General features: G+C 36.1%; 2 protein-coding genes and 1 non-coding gene across 3 annotated transcripts in view; 1 reads left to right on the forward strand and 2 right to left on the reverse strand.

Moving 5' to 3' along the window:
* Positions 1–1,787: 1,787 nt before the first annotated feature.
* On the reverse strand, positions 1,788–7,748 carry LOC146163531 (protein transport protein Sec61 subunit alpha). Its single transcript, XM_083382834.1, has 11 exons — positions 7,598–7,748; positions 6,809–6,876; positions 6,438–6,503; positions 6,034–6,218; positions 5,479–5,614; positions 5,133–5,286; positions 4,765–4,925; positions 4,207–4,404; positions 3,674–3,829; positions 3,407–3,519; positions 1,788–2,897 (listed from the first exon to the last, which is right to left on the reverse strand). Exons 1-11 carry the CDS (start codon positions 7,602–7,604, stop codon positions 2,711–2,713), a joined length of 1,431 nt encoding a protein of 476 aa, XP_083238960.1. The 5' UTR covers positions 7,605–7,748; the 3' UTR covers positions 1,788–2,710.
* Positions 7,749–8,420: 672 nt separating this feature from the next.
* On the forward strand, positions 8,421–8,540 carry Trnal-caa (transfer RNA leucine (anticodon CAA)). Its single transcript has 2 exons — positions 8,421–8,458; positions 8,495–8,540. It is a non-coding gene; the product is annotated as a tRNA-Leu (tRNA).
* A 1,420-nt stretch (positions 8,541–9,960) lies between these two features.
* Positions 9,961–19,976, reverse strand: part of LOC146163533 (uncharacterized) — a 30,227-nt gene continuing 20,211 nt past the window's right edge. The window contains exons 25-32 of the mRNA XM_083381771.1: positions 19,177–19,321; positions 18,506–18,703; positions 17,122–17,265; positions 15,740–15,891; positions 14,911–15,112; positions 13,798–13,989; positions 12,422–12,589; positions 9,961–12,013 (exon numbers count right to left, since the gene is read on the reverse strand). Coding sequence (XP_083237897.1) covers positions 11,786–12,013; positions 12,422–12,589; positions 13,798–13,989; positions 14,911–15,112; positions 15,740–15,891; positions 17,122–17,265; positions 18,506–18,703; positions 19,177–19,321 — 1,429 coding nt within the window. The 3' untranslated portion in view covers positions 9,961–11,785. The remainder of the gene's footprint in view (positions 12,014–12,421; positions 12,590–13,797; positions 13,990–14,910; positions 15,113–15,739; positions 15,892–17,121; positions 17,266–18,505; positions 18,704–19,176; positions 19,322–19,976) is intronic.

Consider the following 19,976-nt stretch of genomic DNA (forward strand, 5'->3'; position numbering starts at 1 on the left):
TGTGTTTTATAAAAATTGTCGTTTACCTGAAAATTGCACCAAAATTTAGTTTAAACTTGATTTCAGCAAAGTTTTACTTTACTAAACTCCTAATAACCGTCGATAAACCATAATTTTCGGGGGATATATTCCGCTGAGGATTATTTACATGCATGGTCTTAGTTTACTAAACGCTGAACTAACTGAATGTAATAAGCAAGACATGAACTGGTTGTTTTGTAGCCGTACATCAGCAAGACAAAGAAAAAAAAAACGGACTCCCGTAGTGAAGCAAAATTGAAAAAATAATCTATTTTTCTGTAGGCCTATATACAGCTTTTTAAGGTTGTCGAAAGATTGAATTTTCTAGACAATTCTTCGCGTTTTTAAAAGGGGGGAGAATAAAGGAGAGAAAATAGCATTTTCTGGTTTGATATTGCAGTGGACAACGTGCTGATAATTCACGTCGCCAACGCTATTATTCGACGCCATTGCTGAAACCAGGGAGTCGGACTAGGGACTCGAGGAGTCTGTTTGTTTTGAGTCGGACTCGAGTAAGACAACGTAAAATTACTCCCCAGTCCGACATGTATCAAATTTTAAAACTGATATGGCCGCCAATTGGAAATTGTAAAGGTTTAATAGCAAATAGTGGAATTTTGTCCAACCAAGTATTGTGGATGGATGATTAAGACACCCCTATAAGTGGATTGCTAAAGTTCCACGTTATTTTAGTTACCTACCTAAATTGGCGGATTACAGGCTGTAGAATCAGGCCTGGACTCAGGACACGAAATCGCACTTTTGACCGGAGTCGTACTCGAGTTATTTTTAACCGATTCCGCTGGCTGAAATAACACACAATCCTTTGATTCCAAAAACTTTTGAGACTTGTTTGTGCTGCGGTTTGAGCTGAAACTCATTGAAAGAATATAGGTCGAATTTATCAAATCTTAATTTACGTTAGTCAGTGTTCGTCTTTCCAAATATACAAGAGCAAGGAATGTGATTCTTGTTCTCCGACTGGTTAATACTTCAACACACTTTACAGAGATTATGCCCTGACAGATTTAGAGGGGGATGTGACGCATTGAGCACAGATAAAATATGTGCATTTCTTGATATGTTGGTATGGATCAAGTGATTGGGGAAATGTACATTCGCATTTTTAAGACGGAATACACTCTATGAAACGCAAAAAATCGATTAACAAATTTTAGGCTGAGTTTGACGAATTTTCTACAATGCAGATAGCGACTTTTGTCTGTAAGACCCTCAAAAAAAGCACGTGGAACTTATTTGCTGGAGTCTTAACTCGAAACTGCATTTTATTTTCTAGGCCGGAGTCGGTTCTTAAGCCTGAATCTAGGTGTTTTAAGGCGACTCTGCAGGCCAGCTTTGTACATAGGATAGGTGTTAGTATGTATAAATTGTAGAGATTAAATAACAGAATGTTAGTTAAAGAATTCTAATTGGTTAAAACGCTTTAGAGTTCTAGATAGACATTTAGGATCTTTTCTCTATTTTCCGTAAAATAATTTCAAGTAGGATACATTATGAAGGGGCTCGCTTTGAAGTTATAGAAAGCCAACGTTCTTTAAATAACATAATCCTCATATGTTAGAACATATTTAAGGGTCATATTAGACTTACTTAAAAAAAACATAGAGGACACAAAAAACATTAACGTTCACATCCTAATTGGAAACAAAATTGGCCAAAGAAGCCAAAAGGTAAACCTCTGCCTCAATCATCACACATTCTCCAGTTTTTCTCCTTATGCAGTAAAAATGCAAGTCCACTTCCATTCCAATTTTTTATTCCCATAACAAGGTCGCTGAACTACGTTGTCCAAAAAAAGCGATTTCCATAAACTCTTGCGTGTATTAGAATAGAAAGTAAAAGGCATCAAAGGGGACAACTATGCCGAACGCTGTTTGTTAATTTAAGTCGGGGCCGTGGTAAAATTGCACTTGCGTTCTCTACACTACACTTTGATGGTGCGACAACACGCATAAGAAACGATTGGCATTTCTATAGATAAACCATCAGGTTGCTCATAATTACTTGTAAAAAAGGCTTGCAATGCGCGCCGACGCCCGGCCCGAAATTTACAATAAATATTTTCGGGGGCGTTTGGCAACAACGAGAGGCAGCGTCAACCGATTTCTTAGAACCGCAAAAAAACGGGGGCCAAGAAATTTTGGTCGCACACCCTACGAACAACAACCAACCTGTAACGCCTCGGTATAAATCTATGTACAAGAGAAACGAACGGTGCCGACCAAATTTTGACACGGGGAGATCGTATTAGAGAATTTGTGGGCGGGTGCACGCTACTACGCGCACACAAAATCACACAAGGTTTAAAGGCGACGCGAAACGTGGACAAGGTAATAAAAAACACCGCTTTAGTTATTTTACGCAAACGCAGCAACGACACGACAGACAAGGGTGACACTGACCCCCGAGAGAGAGGGGGCAGTACCTCATCCTTTAACAGGCGCGCGTGCGCGTAAACACACACACACTCGCTGCCGGCCGCTAACACAATAAATTTTGTCGGCAAATCCGAATCAAAGGATAAAAAAACGACGACGGTTCGCCTAGTGCTGATATCAATGTTGTTGTTTTTTGGTGATTTCGCCTGCGCCGCAAAAAAGCAGCAGCAAGCAAAAAATTCCAGCACAGAGGACTGCATCGAAGGAAAGGAGAGAGGCGGGACTCCGTACTAGAAGAGCAGCGTGCTCATGCCGCCCACTTCCGCCTGCTCCTTCACGAAGATCTCAAAGTACTGGTAGATGATTGTGACGGCCAGCAGGATTCCGGTGCCGGAACCGATGGCGCCGATGAAGTCGGCCATCACCGATAGGGCGCCGATGCAGAGGCCACCGAATGCGGCGGCGGTGGGAATGTATCTAAACAAATAAAAAAAAACAATTTTATTTAGCTTTTATCGTTAAGAAGCGACGCCCCGTCTTCCAATAGAGATTCAAATACGAAAAAAACTAGATTCAAATCACTTTGTAATCACAATGAAATCACAAACCTTTTTAGTAATAAAATTCTTTTAAAAAAAAATGACCCTAGTTTTACTAAAATCTTAGTTATCTTATGCATGGTGTGGTAGTTTAATTTTAGTTTGTTTTTATCAATAGGAGCGACACCCCGTCACCACAGAGCTCCCAGTACTATCAGTTTAGGTGTAAGAATCGTAATGATTAAGGCAGTTAGTTAAAAGAACTACTGCAACCACCAATTTTTCAGTAATGAAATTTAACGAAACAGTTGCTGTGGTTTACCAGCGCTCTTATTAACCTTAAACAGTTTTTTATAATCAAAACCCATTTTTACTGAAATTGAAATTTTGGCCATCTTGCGCATGGTGTGGTACTTTTAAATATGGTGAATCGAAAGGTTAAAATACCTGTTAAGCTCGTGTATCATGGACTTTTCCCTGTGTCCACGCATCACCATCTGCTGCTCCTTCAGCTGTTTGGCAACATCTTTAGCAGCAGATCCAGACACTTCGATCCAGGTCTGTTATACAAATTTAAGCGTTAAATTTACATAATTCCTTATTTATTTACTGATATTTTAAAATTATAAGTTCAAACCGTTGAGAAAAATGTGGATTTCATTATTACTTTGCCTAAAAAAGTATTTTATTCTTGCATTTCAGAGTGATTTTTACCTTGGAAAAAAATGCACAGGATCCAAGCATGAAGACTATGTATAGAAGAGCGTGGATGGGGTCCGATAACATGGAGAAAAACGATTCCGGAGGTGACAAGTAGTAGCACAGGCCACCTATGGGATACGATCGAGCAGGACCGCCACCTTCAACATCCTACAGAGATAAAAATGGGGTTAATCAATATATAGTTTCTATTGCTTTCTTTGGTAGAGATAAGGAATATTTTGAAACCAATAAAACAAGGATACAGTACAAGGATTACAGCGAACCAAAATCCTAGCAATAAAAAAGGGATGGGTTAATGTTAAGGAAACCCACTGGATCTTAAGTTATATTCGGTTTGCTTTTCAGGGATGTTGCTTAATGAACAAAACTATGGAGGTACACCGAGATAACAAAATTGGGAACATGTTAAGTTAATATTTGACTGCTCTTTCCTAATAGTATGGAATACAATGCAGAGAATGCACAAAAAACTGCTTGAATTTAGGAAGGAATACAGCAAAAAACATCTTTTATAATCAACTTACACCCCACACTCCCAGAAGGTTGATGATGAAGTTGCCTCTGAACCGGACAGCCAACATTTGCGAAATGATGTACAGGTTGGAAACGAGGGCGGACTGAAGGATGATGGGAATGTTGGAGGTGTAGAAGAGCTTGATTGGGTAGCTGCTCTGCTGGCCACGGTAACGAGCAGACTTGATGGGAAGGTCAACCCGGAAGCCCTGAGATTGACATTTGTAAATCATTAAAATTTGCCTAAAAGATTTTTCATTTTAACTAAGGCGACTTCCAAGGTATAGAACTTTTTATTAGGCTTGAACCGAATGATATTTTACAACAAATTGACCTCTACCACAATATATTTAAGCTTGTTTGGTTATTATTATTCGTGATACAAACACTAGGAGACTGTGGGAATTTAAGCTTTTTAAGCTGATTATTCTGCTAGTTTTACAACTCTGTAATAAACATGAGATTTACCTTTTTTTTTAGTGACATGGGTCTAACGAGTTATGAAACAGAGAGTCAGGCCACAATACTTTGGTCATTTCTCTAGAAAGTACATTAAACTTTCAGTTTACCTGGAAGTATATCACCACCGCAAAAACGAAGATAGTGGCCATAAGGTTGGTGAGATTTGGGAGATTCTGACGGTAAAAAGCTTCACGCAGCCCCTTGACTTTGTCACCTCTGGTGGCCAACAAGTGGAAAAGGGCAATCACAGCTCCTTCAAATTCGGTACCTAAAAAATAATAGGTTCTTTTAACATCTGATAACAAAGCTCAAAAAGAAAAAAAATAGATGTCAAAGAGGTGAGGTGCAAGTAAATGTCCTACAGTAAATACCACAGTTGCAATAACATAAAAGTGTAATGATTTAATTAGGTTAAGGCATAAATTCTGAAAAAAAATTATCCTAATGTAATCTAGAATGCTTTGTGACAGTATACCTTTTCCAGTGTTGACTGTTGCCGGACTGAAGGCCTTCCATACAATGGTTTCACAGATATTGGTGGCAATGAAAAGTGAAATACCGGATCCGAGACCGTAACCCTTCTGCAGTAACTCATCAAGAAGGAGCACAATTAAACTGGCAACGAAGAGCTAGAAAAAAGAGAGGAATATTTTTAACCAACATATAATATTTACAGTCATTACAACGATAAGTTGGTTAGACCACTCTTAAAAATGAAATAGTTAGGATTGTTTGCTAGAAAACCATAGTTTAATTTTATAGAATAAAAAGTATTTCACAAACAAATCAAGCCAACTACTACATGAGAATAATAAGATTACCTGTATGACAATGAGAAGGCAAATACCAGCTCCCATCTCTGAAGGTTCACCGTACATACCAGTCATGACATACACGACTGCTTGTCCGATTGTGATTACCATACCAAATAACTTTTGAGCACCATTGAAGAGAGCCCTAAAAAAATCAGATTTCGGAGATATTATTTTTAGCATTTGACCAAGATTAAACTTTGTATGCCTAAACATTGCCTTCTGTTGACAGTTATTTCAATGTTTAATATTTGTCATAAACCTATTTATTGTCTAATGCAGTGGTCCTCAACCTTTTATGGCTTACGGCACCGTTAAAATATTTTGCCGTAGGTAAATCAATAGAATTTCACAATAAATGGAATTGAAACAACACACATCGACTCTGCACAACATAGGATGTTTTAATCGGATTCATTCCACTTAAATCTTACACCAAAAGTTGTAAGAGTTGAGCAAAATCACATTCCTAAAGATTCTAAAGTATTTCTTGGCATCCTTATGCATTAGAAATGGCAGCCCAAACAAGGAGTAATGTGAAAAACTTTAGAAAGTTCATCCTACCTATCCTTTGGGGTGTCGCCAACTTCAATGAGTTTCGCACCAGCCAAAAGCTGCATAATCAAACCAGAAGTGACAATTGGGGAAATACCAAGCTCCATTAAGGTACCACGGTTGGAAGCCATGATAACACGCATCCAGTAGAAAGGATCGGCCGAATCAGAGGACATGATTCCAAAAAGAGGAATCTAATTACAAAGAAACAGTTAAAACATGATTCCAAAAAGAGGAATATAATTACAAAGAAACAGTTAAAACAATAGCAAGACTTTACATCAAACAGTTTTGTTTGCAGGTAATTTTGTTTGTTTATTGGATATTTAATCTATTAGGTTTATCAAAATCAACAGTCCCTATGAAAAACTTTTATTTATTGGATTTAAACATTAGAGCAAAATAAAACTTACTTGGCAACACACTAAAAATATGAAGAGTGTGATGGCTGTCCATAGCACCTTTTCTCTGAATTGAATCTGTAGATAATATCACATTTATGCAAACTAATAATTGAATATTAAGTTATAAGACAGTACTTTAACAAGTTAAAACAGATAGTAAGATTAAAAACAATAGCTGTATGGGACAAAGTGTTTTCTAAAAAAGTAAAAACAACACTAAGAATTTTAAATTTTAAATAAAAGCAATAATAGACCACTGTAATATTTTTTGGGTTTTTAAATTCAATATTAATAACTATTCTGATTAATACTAATGGTCTTACTAGCAATTTGAAGTAACATTATTAAATAGTTCCATCGGTTGGACTTAAGTTTCTCACCTTTCTTTGAGGTTTTTCAATTTCAGGCAACACCACACAAAAGGGCTTGATAATTTCCAAAAATTTGACTGTTAATAAATAAAGCTAGAGTTTAGAAACAGAAAAATAACACTAAGTAAAGTTGAATAGATCCAAACAAAAACTGAAAAATTATGTTTAAAGCACTAAGTCATTGACACATAATACTTCTCCAAATAATCAGAAAAATCATATATCAAATCACTAATTATGGTGCTGGTCTAGAATCTACCACTTTTTTTTAACAAAAGTCTTAAAACTTAAAGGGCAAAGGAAGAAATAAAAATAGTAGAATAAAATTATTATTAAGACTTGACATACCCAAACACTAACTCGCACTTATTCGAAAAATAATAGCAATATTAACCTCTGGACAAAAATGTGGTAGTATTCTAGACCAGCGCCCTATTTGTTTCAGAATTTAAAGCTAAATAGCAATTGAGTATATTAAAATTTTCATATTAAATCAGTAATTTGATATAGGTTAACTTGTTTGATAAGTAAGTGAAATAAAAAAACAAAAAATAACAATTTATTTATTATCTTTTCATTAAACGTATGATATAATCGCAAACAAACATAACTGGGATATAGCAATTTAACAACTTTTATTAAAACTTTTATAACTATTTTTTAGGAATTTAACTACTAAATGTATTTTACTTTTCGACTTTGTCATTAAACATAACCCAAATAAAAAAATAGTAAATAAATTAAAGGAAAACTAATTCAAATTTGACAATTACAAAAAAACAAGTAAAACAAACCAACCTCCCATCTTTGCGTGTCTGTTTCGTTTCCAAGTCCGTCAACAACAAAAATTATTTACTGTTCTGGGGGGCTTACTCCAGTTTGGGGAGGAAGCGACGATATAAAGTGACGTTTTAACTACTGCAAATGCGCTTAAACTGCCAGCGTGTAAGTAACGTCTAAAAAGAAATTGAACTCGTTCTTTTGCTGAAAACCAGGCAGCGTAGCGAACCACGTGACCTACACATACACGTCGACGGCTACGTCACGTCGCGCTTGAGTAGTTGGCGACCGGCGAATTGTCGTGATTCGCCGATGCGTGATGAAAAATAGGTCAATTTATTTATCTACTTTAGGGTTTTTGAAATTTTTTTAAACAAAAACTTGAAAAATGTTTTACATAACACGAAATTTTGACTTGTTTGAGTTTTAAAACGTAAAAAAAAGAACATAATTTTACGGTATGTTTACGATTTGAAATTTTGCACACTTAAAAGTAGTTTAAACTTATCCTTTATTTACGGCAAATACTGTAATCAAGGTAAAATGTTATTACATGTAGAGAAATAACAACTTAATTTTTAAACACAAAACCCCAAATATAAAAAATAAATTAAGATTTCGTAAAGATTGCTAAGTATACGAAATCAAACAAATTTTTTCCATAGTTGGGATATAATTTTTAACATTTTATTTGACTTTATTTGAGGAAAACTTTAAATCAGATTTATCACAAATTATTACTGCAAACGAAATTCTTCAAAATCATGAATCAAAAGGTGACTATTCTTAGTTGTGCGTAGATCAGTGTATTATTACTACGATTCAGCAACGTTTTAAACAAGTCAGGATGGCCGAGTGGTCTAAGGCGCCAGACTCAAGAGCGATTGTTCTTCGCCGCGTTGCGGTGATTGGGTGTTCTGGTCTCCGAATGGAGGCGTGGGTTCGAATCCCACTTCTGACACATCTTTTTCTTTTCATTTATTTTAATGTAATTTTCCAAATGCTGAAATAATGAAACACGCCAACATTATTTAAAACTTGAATATTTATATTTAAACATAAATTGAAGTTAGAATTGAAATAACTATATTACAATCATTATTCTTAAATCTGTTTTTAGTTTTACGCATTTTGTCCATATTAACCAGATATTCAAAATGTACTAGTACAATAGACACCAATTTAACGATTTTGTCCTAAGCAAGTCCCGATTATGGGGCAGGTGCAAACCCGAGAATGTTTTAATGCGATTTGTATGTACACCTGATTAGTTAATTGCACACCTAGATTTCAAAAAAGAGTTGTGGTAGGATGGATTCCGAACCCAGATGTGTAACTTGATCGCAACAAAAATGTTAGGCTGTTGTTGTTAGTAAAAGTTTTTAGGAAACAACTAGTTAAAATAGGCAAAGTAACTCATCTGATGTATTACATTGAGCTGTCAATAATGATCAGTTACCGAGAGAACTAAGCAAAATTATAAACAAATATTTTTTATTATATTGATTTGCTAGTCTAGTGAGTTATTATAACTTATCATTTTTATTTTAACCTACAAAAAAAACTTTTTAACTTTATTTTTATCAAATTTTAACTTTAATTTAACCTAACGAAATTGCCTGTTTGTAGAGGCCACGGTTTTTCCTTGAATTAATGCCAGTTACCCAAACATAATATTTTGTCGATTTCAGACACAAACGTAATATTTTGTCGCAAAGTCAAGTTGTTTTATGGATTATAAAAAGTGCATCGGTTTTTTTGGCGATAGATTTAGCTTGCTTAGGCATTTTTGTATTACAGAATGTCAGTAGGCTATTTCTAAAATCCAAATTGTTGATCTTCGAAAATACCACGTTTATGAAGATGAAGTATTTTATAAGAATTATTGAAATACGTAACAATAAATAAAAAAATTGACAATTTGCGATAAAAGTTACCTCTGATCCGAGTGGGCATTGTGACATTTGCCTGCTTTTATGGGTTGATATGGTTTAATTGTGTCGCAGTTCCTGACTAACAATGCTTCCACGACGATTTTTACAAAAATTACTCTCAAGAAACACAAAAACTTTGTCAAAAGCCGTAATTTGACAAATTTTGACTTTATTAAAAAATTTTAACTTCATTAACTTTATTTTGATCAATCAACTTCTTAGAAACAGCCCCCTAGGTGCTGAAAACAACTTTTTTATTTGATTCGTGGACAGACGAGATCCTTAAAATTTTTTAATTTTATTGACTTTTGCGGGCCCTACTTATCAGTCAATCAACTGTAACCTACTGTATTTAGTGTTTGTCCACAAACAGCCTTCACACTTGGTATAATGATTAGTTATGTTGCATTTGACAACAAATCAAAATGTTTTATGAGAAATGCGATTACGACGTACTGCAATTAAAGGCAAGCGAATGTAGATACAACACACGGTGACATTATATTACGCACGTATTGCACAGAACACAGTTGTGGCCCATTATCGACAACTTTTGTGATGGAAATGTGGTGAAATCGATTAAAACCATGGGTTGAAGGAACAAAAAATCTATACCACAACAATCGATTGGTAATTTTTAAAGATTTTTTTTTTTCAACATTTTTTTAAAAACGCACGTATACTATCAGCTAACGAAATAGCCACGTTAAAATGGTAATCTACTAATTACCACAGTCATAAAGTAAGTTTACTTTCATAAGAATGGGTTTGTCATCAAAGGAGATTTGTGGGCGGTGTTTAAATTTTGTTTTAAATTACCGGATAACAATACATATGTCCTGAGGCATGCCACTGCGGTATAATTGCATGCCCGGCGGTCATCTCACAAATCGTAGAATGGTTTCAATAATTGCGTGACAAAATAACTAATAATTATAAACACAATGGCAACAAACAAAGCCTTGTCACACTGGCCGGCCATGCAAAAGAATAGGCAAGGAGAGAAGGAGCCATTTATTTAAAACACGTCTCCCCAGGAGATGTGTCAGTAAAATCACTGTGAAGAGTACTTTACACTTGCAGAGCAATCTCGAAACACATATTGACCACAACTTGACACAAGTAGCTAACAGCTCTTTGTCAGGATTTCGCAAATAAGTTTCTATACAACCAACGATAAAAAAACATTCACATTGGAAATACCCAACTCTTTTAACAGCAGGGTTAAGATTAACTGCCAATTATTATTTTTAATTAAAAAAAAAAATTTTTTAAATTAAAAAAATTACACTCTAACAGCATATTGAGCGATGCCTAATATTGAATATTAGACAACCTGCCAAGCGACGGCTTATCAATCTAGCCAACAGTGCTTCGACGGAAATACAAGTTATGACGCCAACACTGATAGAAAGGAGTTGGGGAAAGGCTGACGCCGAATTATTTGGCAACACTGAATTTGCACAGCACGAAAACCAACAAGAAATAGTCAGACCGGTTAAAGAATCACCGAGGTTTGGTGAATGGCCGTCTTCAAAGTGAACAAACCCTTTGGCCGAGTTCTACGAGAATATTGACCTTAAAAAACAAACAAAAACGGGGACTTTGCTAATATTAACAAACGCATTAAAAACAGTTAAAAAATAGAGTTCGCTGTTTTAAAAATAGAGTTTAATCGACTGACGACAAAGATTGACGCCTGGATTTTCGGGTGTGGCTCTTCGCAGCACCGCGAATAAAATATCTGTCAATTGCATAACGATTTTGCAGCTCGTGGTAGGTTACTAAGCAAACACTAAAAGCAGTTTACAGAAGCTACTCTACGGAAGTATTGATATTCACTTGTCGGGATAATAGTTTGTAGGGCAGACACAAGAGTTATAAACAAAAGATGGGATGATTTTGAGTTTCCACAGCAGCCCAGTTATGATATATATATTGAACGACTGTGTTTTGACAATACATTGTTTTGATTGTGGAAGACGAGATTTTTTGTCAGGACGAGAAAATTAAAGAATCATCACAAAGGTTTAGTAAAATCTGACAGCCTTGAGTAAAATCTTTAACATTTTGCGTAAAATATTTAGGCATTTCGTTAACAGCTTTACATAACTCAGAAACTCGCAAATTTTCCTTGCCTTTGATATCAAATCGACTCCAGTCCCAGTTTGGCAACATGATCCGAAAGTTCCACAGTTCAAACAAAAGACGCAGCAACTCGTCGAACAGAAGTGAGCCGAAAAAACGTCTAAGCGGCGGGATTCGAACCCGGTCAGCTTGCCACCAGCAGTTCGTCGAAGCAGCGTTCGCAGACGCGCACAGGGTTCTTGGACGAGGCGACGGTGGCTGATCGCGCAGAGCAGTCTGAACAGAAGATGTCGCCACAGTGCCGGCAGTGATGACGTCGAACCGTCATGGTGAAGGCGCGGGAGCAAGCCTTGCACTGATTGGCTGTGCGATCGTCGGTCCACTGGCGCGAGATCGTAGTGGTGTGCTTGACCTGGGAGTGAACAGGTTTTAAATAAAGTCGCGCGTTAGCTGGGAAAGTGGTACCTCCTAATTTTTGAATAATTTGAGAATGTATTAATGACTTAAGTAAAAAAGTTGACTTTTACAATTATTTTAATTTTCGTAAAAATTGGTTAGTTATCCTGATCTATAGACGTAAAATATTTGCTTGCTATTGCTATGACAATAACTTTGACTTGACTAGTGTTATATTAAAAATGACCTAACCCGGACTTTTAGTTTGCAAGTTTATTGACCGGGACTTACAGTCATTTTGAAATGACTTCAAAACACTGATAAATGTCAAGAAAAGCCGCCTAAAACAAAACTACTCAAAACGAAGATCTATGGCATCTAAAAAACGCTTCCGATTCCCCCTGAACAGCAAAAGTAACGTCACCTGTAGAGCCTGGTTCTCGCGTCCCAGCTCATGCATAGCCGAGTGTGCGTCCTCCAACTTTCGCTGTAGCTCACCCAGCTTGGTTCTGTGTTGCTCAACCTGCTGCTCCGAGTTGAGGCAGCGCTCCAGTAAGGCGCGACGCTCGTCCGCGTTGCTCTGCACAGTCGCCTACACACATAAAGTAATGGGGTGTTATATGGGAATGCTGATAGCACTGTTCTGTTAACTATCGGATGCCCGGTATTATCGAACCGAAATCAGGACTCCAAGTTATAGTATCGGCGCTCGTCCGATACCAAGTTAATCTGTAAATCTCAGCGATGGTTTTTATTTCTCGCAGCAAAATAGTTAAATAATATTTTCTAAGTAGCAAATAGTTAATAATATGAACCATCAAAGAAAATAGGCTTTCCAAAGCTTCAGCAAATTTTGGCGTAAAACCAAAAAACACTGCATTCTCACGACTAATTTGTTTTAACTTTCTCATTGGATATTTGTCAAACAATGACTGGCCAGTGAACGGCAACCGAAGCAACTTTCTGATCCCAAAAAAATATTGGCTATGAACCGCCCCGCCTGTAGACAAGGTGTGTGTGTGGAAAGAGGGGTAGATGCAGTAAAGAGTAAACCAACGCACGATATCCAAACATGGCTTTTTGGAGATTATTGTTGCGATTTAAAATAGTGGCACTAGATAAAAACATTTAAATATGTTGGTCATTGCCATCCCGACGGAAGTCACACAACAAGAGATTTGCTTCCGACATGGGTAGCATTGTCTATGGAGAACAGCACAGAACGCTATTCACACACCAGGACAGATTTCTACATTTAGGATACACGCCACAACTTTAAAAACATTTAAATATGCTCTTCTTGTCATATTCGCTTTCTATTTTTTAAATATTCGTAAAGTTATTTTCCCCTTGTTATTGACAAAACTAGGAGAGTATTTTCACTGTATACTGTTGGTCTGAATAACCCTCAAACAGTTCGTAAAGCCCGTGGAAACTAGCGAACTCTGGCTAAGAGTCTCTGGACTGAATTCTAGTGCAAAAGAAGATTCTTCATAGCTTTCCTAATATTATCAAGCACGGTAATTCGAGCTAGCAATAGTAAGTAAATTATAACTCTAAATAAGATTGGTTAGGGCGAAAAAAATGACCTAAGAAACACAAACTTAGTTCGTAAACAACTAAACATACTTCAGAAATTTTTTGCAGAACGCGATAAATCATATAATTTCGAGTCTATTTTTATTATAATTTTGTGTCTACGCACGTAAATAGATTTTCACTTAATGTGCAACGTTCGTTTATACATTTAACAATCCATTTTTCCGCATACTACATCGGGACAAACAGCCAAGCTCATACCTCAAGCTGCATGATCTTTCCCTTTAGGTCGGCCTTCTCCTGCTGAACAGCATCGAGCCGTTGCGTGCTGGTCGCCCACTCTGAACGAACGCTACCAAGGTTGGTTGAGAGCGCCTTGATCTCAAGCTGAAGTCGCGATTCGCTAACGACTCGCTCCGCGTCCTGCTTCTCCATTTCTCGCTTGGTCGTCTCCTGGAGGTTGAATACGAAAATATTTTGTTTTTTACATAAGTTCGTATCGCGAGATTTACTGCTTGTTAGATAGGGCAGTTTTAATTGGCATGGTTAACTTCTTGCTGTTTTTACAGAGAAAACAACCTCTTGGTATTTCGTTAATCACCGGTTCATTATTTAAAAAGTAGCATAAAAAAGTATATCGATTACTACATAACCGTACAAATTTCAGTTAATCTTTTCTCCAAAAGGTTTATATTCATTTCCAAAATATTTGCTTTCAATAACGCAGGACACCAAAATATAAAAAAAAAATTAAAAAAGTAAGATCACAACAAAATCCTAGTCTTTTTTATTTTTAGTACTTTTTTAGCCAAACTTTTAAATATTACTCGTGTTGGCAATGAACTCTGGGGTGCCGACTAGTTAATGATTATCTGCCCAAATTATAAGGTACGGCAGTGGTTCCAACACTTCTAAAAATAATTTGCATGACGAACCCCTGGCTATTTATTTAGTTATTCGCGAGTCGATACTGTAATAATAATATAAATAGCCACAAAATCGCCACAAAAATACCATGCAAAATGAACAAAACAAAAATCTTTCGCGGACTCCTAAACAACTTAATTAACTTCACTTTTTGGAAATCACTAAGGTAAGGAATCCCCAGATGAATTTTTTTAATGTATTAAAAAAACTTGTTTGAAATTGAACTACACGACAACCAAAAAAAATATACTCCTGACTTTACAGAAAAAAATACCTTACAAGTAACGTCACTAGCCAATAGAGGTGGGAATAGAAATGTTACAGTTAGTCGCCAAAAGAATAAATCTACTTTAAAAAGAAATAATCGCCAAAAGATTAAATTTACTAATTTAAAAAAATAGTACAAAGCTCATATTTATAATAAAGTTTTCCAAAGTAAGCACGAACCAGTTGTGACGTCAAGTCAGCAAGTCGCTCTTCCTTTTCCTTCACAGCCGTCTGAAAGCGCTGCTGGGCCTCCTCGTGACGTAGCTGGTCACGTGACACCTTGGCTTCCAGCTCGTCAAACTTGGTCTGCAGCTCCACCTTGTGGCTGTTGAGGATCTCCTCGGCAACGTTCATGGCGTTGATGCGACCTTCTAGGCGGGATCTGTCGCACAACGCACATGTTATTTGGTGTACAACAAACAGGGGCGCTGCCATTTTCCAAAAAAGTAAGACGAATTGTAAAATTGTATCTAATGTTTATTTTTCTGTGTCTGGACTTGCGCATTGTAGTGTTCTAAGTCGAATTAATTCAATTTGGCAGTTGATGTGTTATTTCTGGTCAACAGACTTGACATTTGACACTTGCGTTGTTTGTGTTACCTTATTAATGTGGTAGGAGCTTCACCTTCTTAGAATCGTTTCTTCAGCATATTTATACGGGTTATATAACAACAGTGCACTGTGCTTGTTTATACCAGTTTAAATAAATTGTAAACAAACTAAATAATAATTTTGTGCTATAAAAAATGTGACACTAAGTTAGCTAACTGGTTAGACTTCGATGAAAAAAATTGATTTAGGTTAAATTCAATAGCGATGTTTGCTGTAAACTCACAAATGCGATGTTAGCTGAAGTATTCCGGACGCATTGCCCCAGTTTAAAATGTCATAATTGGTTGATAATGAAGTTGTTTTGGGATTTTTTGTTATTATCCCCTCTATTAACTACAAATTTGACAGCCACTCGTACGGTAGCTAAGTATTTCGCCATATAAATTTCACTTCCTACTTTTCGGCTTCGTGTTCCGTCTTCAATTTCTCCTGCTCCTCTTGCATCTCCTCCAGCTTGCTCTTCATTTCGGAGGACTCCCGATCCCGATCCTCCCTCTCCGCCATCAGGTCGCCCGTCGCTAGGTCGCGCTCTTCTTGAACGGATTTAACCTGCAAAACCGAACGTTGTTTAATATTGTGAGATGCGAAATCGAAATGTCGCGTGATAAATAGGCGAGAGATATCCACACCCAGGATAACATTTCTAAGTAGAACGCCAATCAAAAATAAGTTGAACGTCGATACAAAAACTCCTTAATTCAGCAAATATGACAGTTCAATATTTTGTTGGATACAGTAATTTAAACCCTATATTCCACAAATCGCCATAAACCGAAACAATTTTTTTAAATAGAAACGCGTTTTAACAAACATTTTAAAGATTTTGGTCTCGGCAAAAACGAAAGCTAAACATTCAATGTGGGGTGTTATAACAAAACTTACAGAACGACAGTTGTTTAAGTTAAACGCATAGATAATAAAGTATAATGCAGTGCTTTTCAGCCCGTGGGATGGTACGCACTTGTGCGGATGAAAAAAATTGTAATGCGGATGACTAACGTCGTGCGGATGAACATGGTCTATATTGTGTTTTTTTATTATGTGTATTATAGTAATTAAACAAGCTGGTGCGCCCACTTATGCGTTACAGGTACAGTAATATAGTCTCTCAGTGGTTCATTGCAGCTTAAGACGTCTATTTTATGTCAGTCAAGGCTTAGGCTCACGGTTTTAACACACAAAACCTTTCTTCGTTATTTCACAAATAAAACTAAAGGTTGCAAACTTACCGTTCTTGTTTCGTGCGGATGAGTATTTTTCCAAATAAAAAAGTGCGGATGGAAATTTTAAAGGTTGAAACGCACTGGTCTGACGCTTAAAACAGTAATCAACAAGAATCAAAGTATAGCGCCAAGCTGGATGTCCGATAACCGATATTTTATTCCGATAACGATGCCCGATATTTTGGACAAAATGTATCGCGATCCGATACCAAATGACGTCATTGTAATGGTCAAACAAGCAATATAGATAAAACTTTAACGTTCGAAGGCATTATTTTATCAGGTTATTATACCATTATTTGTTTTAGTGTGATTAAGTTTAGTTCCGATTAAGTTTTTAACATACTATATTTTCTAATAAATTTACCTAAATCACTGTATTGGATCATAAACCATGGCATATTTATTCGGTATCGAATCGTGACCGATACCAGCTTAGTAACGGATAAGTATTATTACTACCACTCGGCATCGCATATACGATAATATCGAACATCCCTACGGCCAAACCAAACCAAGCATTGCGGCCATTGTGCTTACACCGGGTTGAACGGACCTGTGATTGCAGATGATCCCTGTGCTGCTTCCACTCTATCATCCTGGCTCTCTTCTCCTCCTCAATTTCCTTCACCTGCATCTCACACATCTGCATCTTCTTCAGGGACTCGTTCGCCTCCTCCCCCTTCTCGACCAGCTCGGCCTGAAAGAAACACAAGTCGAGTTCAAGAGGAAAATAAATAAATTTTTGCCACTTTTATTATTCTTCAATTATTTTTAGCTTTCTTGCATTTACAATTCTAGTAATGCTATGTGTAAGGTCGAGTGAGATAAACAGCAATAGGAGCCGTGTCTAACCAATACCATGAGTTAATGTATGAATTATACAGCTATTATATTGTCGTATAGTTGTTCATGAATAAAAAAAAAATGAAAGACTTGAAACAACTAAAAAAAAAAAAAAAAAAAAAAAAAAACTGGTAAAAACACAAAAACACTAGTCGAGTTTAAGGGTAAGTTAATACATTTTGTAGACCTAAGATGCTTTACATAGTCAATTTCAAAAATATTGCTACACAGCAATGGCCTATAACCAATCGTAGTATATGACGGACATATTTAATATTGTCCTTTACAGTTTTTATGTTTCCACAGCCTTGAAGACCTGATTTAAGTTAAGTTGTTTACTTAAAAAATAACGGAAGTCATTATTCCTCGGCGGTATTGCAAATATTAAATTAGGTCCATTATCGTATTTGGAAGCTCAAATCAAGATTCCGAATAGAATAGAGTACAGCGGAGTAAAATAGGAATAAGCATGATAGGCTAGAAGCAGAGCTTTGGATTGTGTACACAGACGTGTTATGATAACTTTATTCGCTACGCAGGACCTTATAACAATAAAACGTTGTGAAAAAATAACAAATCAATGATTTCACAAAATCCAAGCCCAATGAATTATCACGCCAACAACTCATCATTAGGGCGAATATTTTTTGATTTGTCAAAAAAAGTCAAAATTGTGTCAAAATTTACACGTTAGGTCAAAATTTGTCAAATTTTTTTTATCAAAAATCGAATAAAACTGCACATAAACCGTTTACAAAATTAAAAAAAAACTATGGTCTGCTTTTTTAAATTGGTTGTATTTTTTTTTTAATTTATCGTTAAATTTTATCAAAAAAATTAGTTTTGATTTATATTCAAAGGTTTTTTCAACCGTATTATATCTTTATTAGACCAATATACGTTATAAAAAGGTTTGAATAACGCCTTATTTAAATCAATTTATTTCTAACAGGTCAAAATTTTGTCAAAATAAATTATTTTTATGTCAAAATTTGTCAAAATTTAAATTTTTCAGGTCAAAATTTCCTAATTTTTAGATGAAAAAATATTCGCCCTACTCATCATTTAACGAAATTATAGGTTTATCAGCTCACCTCCAAAATTCGAATGTACTCGACTTTTTCGTTCAGCTCCCTTTCCATGTCGAGTTTGGTCTCGTCCAGGGTCGACTTCTGCCTGTCGAGTTCTTGCGAGTCGAGTTGGAGCGAGTTAAACTGCTTGGTCAACTCGTCGAGGCGAGTCTGGATGCGACTCGCGTTTTCGTGACTGTCTTGCAACTCTTTCCGACTTTTCTAAACACGAAAACGAGTAATTGCCAATATGTAAAATCTTCGTCCGATTGAAAAATAAAATACTATAACATAAGTACATTTTTCAGAACGGTAGTATATTTCCACTCAGCAAAACTATTGTTGTTTTACAGTTAAAAAAATGGAAAAGAAGTTTCAAAGAAGTTTCCACTTCCAAATCCTTTCTAAACACGAAAACGAGTAATTTCTTATAAAAAAGTAATTGCTATAAAAATATAGCAAATTGTTTAAATAGGTAGTTTTTTCCATGAAGCAAAACTATTGTTGTTCTACAATTTATAAAAAAAATATATAAAAGAAGTTTTGAAGAAGTTCTACCTCCAAATCTTTTCTAAACACTAAAACGAGTAATTTCTTATAAAAAAGTAATTTCAAATTTTTGTCCATAGAGCAAAACTATTGCTGTTTTACAATTAGCAAAAAATGTAAAAAAGAAATTTTAAAGAAGTTCCCACCTCCAAATCCTCTTTTACGTCATCGTTCTGTTGCGCGAGCCTCTTGACGTCAGCTTCCTTCGCTATTACGTCACTCTTGAGGTTCTCGAGCTGCTCCTCAAGGGTGGAGATGGCGGCGAGGTGTGAGCAGATCTCAGAAGATAATCTGTAGGAAAGCGTCGTATTAGTGGAAATACGCTAAGAAGCTTGTAAGCTAACTTCGGCTAGATCATGGCACGTGTAAAACTGATATAGAACATAATATAGCATTACTGTTTACCGACTAAAGATAAAAGAACAGCGCACTTCATTTGTCCCTTGGAAATCATAGAAGAGTTGCATTTTGCCAATCTGGGCTTGGTAACTTTAAATTGAAACTATGTAAATACTAAATTACAAATCGTGGAGCTTCGGTGGCCTAAAACAGTGGTTCTCAACCGCCGGTCCGCGTCAACTTTTCTGCCGGTCGGCCAAATATATTACAATTTTATATCTCAATTTCAAAATGCAAGATGTTAAAAGCTTGTTCACCAAATTAAGAACTTCGCCAGTTCCGTAATTTGCAGCATTGTGACGTAACATAAAGTTAATTGTCTACTTTGGACTTACCGTACGTTAAAATGCGCAGTGTTGTGCCCAACTGTTTATAAGTAGGCTACAAGTCGTTGAAGTCTTCTACTTTAAGATTGCTGTATGTGAAAAACTTCGTATACCACGTATGATATAAGAAAGACAGCAGAAAATTGCTAATTTAATTGAAGTTTCCAGTCTTTGCTTTTAAGTTGCATAATTTTGTCGTAATTACATTTTGGGTTGATTTT

Source organism: Ascidiella aspersa, chromosome 2 (genome assembly GCF_963924565.1).
Source record: "Ascidiella aspersa chromosome 2, kaAscAspe10.2, whole genome shotgun sequence".
Classification (NCBI taxonomy): domain Eukaryota; kingdom Metazoa; phylum Chordata; class Ascidiacea; order Phlebobranchia; family Ascidiidae; genus Ascidiella; species Ascidiella aspersa.